The following is a 3,556-nucleotide window of genomic DNA, read 5'->3' as shown; positions in this document are numbered from 1 at the left end:
TCTTGAGAGGACGAGCAGGCGCTGGGCCGGTGCACCCTGGGCGTGGGCAACAATCTCCTCGTGAGGGGTGAGAAAGAGGAGATTGTTGCCCACGGCGAATTTCTGCCGGGGCGGAGGAGTCGCTCCCGAGGGCTCTCTATCTGCGCTCTGCAGCTGCAGAGTACACGACTAGGGAGCAAGGAGGGGTAGACCACGGGCTGTTTTACAGTTCGTGGCCTAGGGGTCTCCGCTACGTGTACGTCGCGGTGATCGAGGTGGAGAAGACCGTGGGTTGCTCCTCAACCTGCGGCCTAGGGGCATCCGTGGCGAGGTGATTAAACCACGGTGCCGGGTGGTGGCTAGTTTAAGTTAGTTTAGTTTCGTTTAGTTTAGCTAGTTCATATATATATATATATAAAAAAAAAAAAAAAAAAAAAAAAAAAAAAAAAAAAAAAAAAAAAAAAAAAAAAAAAAAAAAAAAAAAAAAAAAAAAAAAAAAAAAAAAAAATTGCTTGTAGATACCGACCAGCGGGCGGTATATCCTGCACCGGAGGCATCTGCGGGCCTCGGGAGGATCAAACACCCTCCCAAAAAGAGCGGCCACATCGCCTTGGGGAAGTTATGTGCGTACCACCCACTTCTTTAATATGAAAATGGCTAACTATGAGAGAGATTTGTCATGCGACCCGGCTGACGCCCGGCGCTCGCAGGTACCCGGGCCTGCGAGTGATAAATTGGTTACCGATGGACGCGCAGGAGTAGGCGACCAGGCCCCTGTTGCTGATAATATTACTGGAAGCAGTTATTTTGAAAATATTGACGGAGGACCGCGTGGGTCGTCTTCCGTTAGAAAACGCTCACGCGACAATGCTCCAGTGGGAGATGGGTCGGTGGATCTGTCCTCAGATGAGGAAGGCTTGCTGCCCCCCAAGAAATTACCGACCACGAGGAGAGGTCGGCAGGCTTCGAGAGGAGTGAGTGCTTCACGGCCGCGGAGGAACGCACAGGGTAGGTTCGTGTGCTCCAATACTCCGGCTGCCAGCAAAGCAGATAGTGACATGGGGGTCACTACCGAGGACCCTGGTGGCGAGAGCTGTGCCTCGCTAGGGAGCTCAAAGGCGGAGATCAACGCCGCCCGAAGAGAGCAGCGCAAAGCTGTCGCGGCCGACGAAGTGTCGGAAATGGCCCGACGCGCACGCGAGCGACGCGCTACTCTAGCGGCGGAAGGGGGGGAACCATCTGCGGTGGCCCTAAGTCAGCTTGCCTTGGACGGGGTGGACTTAGTCCTGAAGGTTGCCACCAAATCCGGCAGCCTGAAGGGCACGTTTACCCGCGGTCTGAAAGAAGCTGCCGCGGACATTAAGGAGGCGATTGGCATCCTCCTCAACAGGACGGCCTCTGACGAGGTTGCGAAGTTGCAGGAGGAAAACAGCCGTCTCCGAAATGATATGGAGGACCTCCGGCGACGAGTCACTGCGTTGAGCGAGCAGCAGCAGCGGCGTACGTCCACTGATGCCGCATCGGTAGTGACCCCGGCTCCCGCACCGAGACCGACAAGCACTCATACCGACGACGAGGTCGAGCGCATTGTCCGGCTCTGTATGCTCCAGTGCGGGAGCATGGTCAATGCTCGTATGGAGGCAATTTCTCGGCGCCTCCCTGCGGAAATCCTCCGTCCGCCACTAGCGGCCGATACACGGCGGAGGGCTGAGGAGCCGCCGAGACCTAAGCCTAGGGAGGGGAAGCCCGCGGAGGGTGTCAAAAAGCCCGTCGAGGGAGCCCCATCGAGCGATCAGCCCACGACTGCTGGGTCTAAGGGTGAGACCTGGGTTACAGTCGTGGGCCGCAAGAAGGCACGCAGGGTCGCCAAGGCGGCCTCAGCAGCAACGCATGCGCCCGGCCAAACCGCAAAGGCGGTTGCGCAGCCTGCGCGGCGGGCTGCCAAAGGCGGTCGCAAAGGACCGGAGATACGTGCTCCGCGTTCCGAAGCTGTGACGCTCACGCTACAGCCCGGAGCTGCGGAGCGCGGCGTAACGTACCAGTCGGTCATCGCCGAAGCAAAGGCCAAGATCAAATTATCAGATCTTGGTCTTCAGGCCGTCACCCACAGGCAGGCTGCCACGGGTGCACGGTTGTTCGAGGTGGCTGGTACTACGAGTGGCAGTGCCGAAAAGGCGGACGCTCTGGCCGCCAAGATGAGGGAGGTCCTCAGCCCCGAGGACGTCCGGGTCTCCAGGCCAATGAAAACCGCAGAGGTGCGGATTGCTGGACTGGATGACTCCGTGACCTCTGAGGAGGTGGTAGCGGCCGTTGCCCGAAGTGGAGAGTGTCCATCGGACAAGGTGCGGGCCGGCGATATACGCACCGATGCCACCGGACTCGGCGTGGTCTGGGTTCGGTGCCCTGTAGCGTCGGCGAAAAAGATCGCCTTAAGCGGCAGATTGCTGGTTGGCTGGGTTGCAGCGAGGGTGAAACTTCTACAGCCCCGGGCTTTGCGGTGTTTCCGGTGCCTGGATAAGGGGCACGTCCGGGCAAAGTGCACCGCTGAAGTTGACCGCAGTGACCTTTGTTATCGCTGCGGTCAGCCCGGCCACAAGGCGGCTCAGTGTTCCGCGGCGCTCAACTGCAGCTTGTGTTCAGCTGCAGGGAAGCCAGCGGGACACAGGCTGGGTGGAGGAGCCTGTGGCGCACCAGCCAGCAAGGCCAAGAAGAAGAAGAGGAACTCAAAACCTGCCGGGGAAACCTCGCCACCCCCGCAGGCTAGTAGCTCCGTAGCCGACTCCCGGCCCAGGACCGTTGCCGAGGGAATGGAATGTCAATAATGGCACAATTCCATTTCCTCCAGGGCAATATCAATCACTGTGCCAGAGCTCAGGATATTTTACTCCAGAGCATGGCAGAGTGGTCGATCCACGTGGCTGCGGTCGCCGAACCGTACTTTGTCCCCGCCCGTGACAACTGGCTGGGGAGCATTGACGGCTTGGTGGCCATTATCGGCCAGACTCTGATCAACCCGTCTCGGGGCCGCGGCTGGGTTGCTGCGGTCTCGGACGGTATCGGCATTGTAGGGGCGTATTTTTCTCCCAACAAGAGTCTCGCCGACTTTGAGGGGTTCCTCGTCGAGTTGGGCGCCGTCGTAGGCCGCTATCACCCTCGTCCCGTTCTGGTGCTCGGGGATCTCAACGCCAAATCATCGGCGTGGGGATCTCCGGTCACTGACCATCGGGGCGAGGTGCTAGAAGAGTGGGCGGTGACAACTGGTCTGGTCGTCCTGAATCGGGGTTCGGAATACACGTGCGTGCGGCAGCGGGGCGGCTCGATAGTGGACGTCTCGTTTGCTAGCCCCTCTGTCGCCAGCCGAGTCCGCGACTGGCGTGTCGCCGTGGAGGTGGAGACGCTGTCGGACCATCGGTATATCCGGTTCGACGTCTCTGCCCAGACCGCGAGCGGCCGCCAGCCAACCGCCCCGATTAACGACGGCCCACGCTGGGCACTTAAGCGCATCGACGAGGAGCTACTCGAGGAAGCTGCCTTAGTCCAGTCCTGGATTTGGGAGTCGACAATGAACAGTCCCGTC

General features: G+C 59.3%; 1 protein-coding gene across 1 annotated transcript; it reads left to right on the top strand.

Annotated features, from left to right (window-relative positions):
* Nucleotides 1-632: 632 nt before the first annotated feature.
* Nucleotides 633-2,801, top strand: LOC119631197 (uncharacterized 50 kDa protein in type I retrotransposable element R1DM). The gene has a single exon (XM_062677103.1). It carries the CDS (start codon nt 633-635, stop codon nt 2,799-2,801), a length of 2,169 nt encoding a protein of 722 aa, XP_062533087.1.
* Nucleotides 2,802-3,556: the final 755 nt, after the last annotated feature.

The sequence above is a fragment of the Bombyx mori genome, chromosome 4 (genome assembly GCF_030269925.1).
Source record: "Bombyx mori chromosome 4, ASM3026992v2".
NCBI lineage: Eukaryota > Metazoa > Arthropoda > Insecta > Lepidoptera > Bombycidae > Bombyx > Bombyx mori.
The sequence above is the reverse complement of the archived record's forward strand: the minus strand, read 5'-3'. Positions and strand labels throughout refer to the sequence as shown.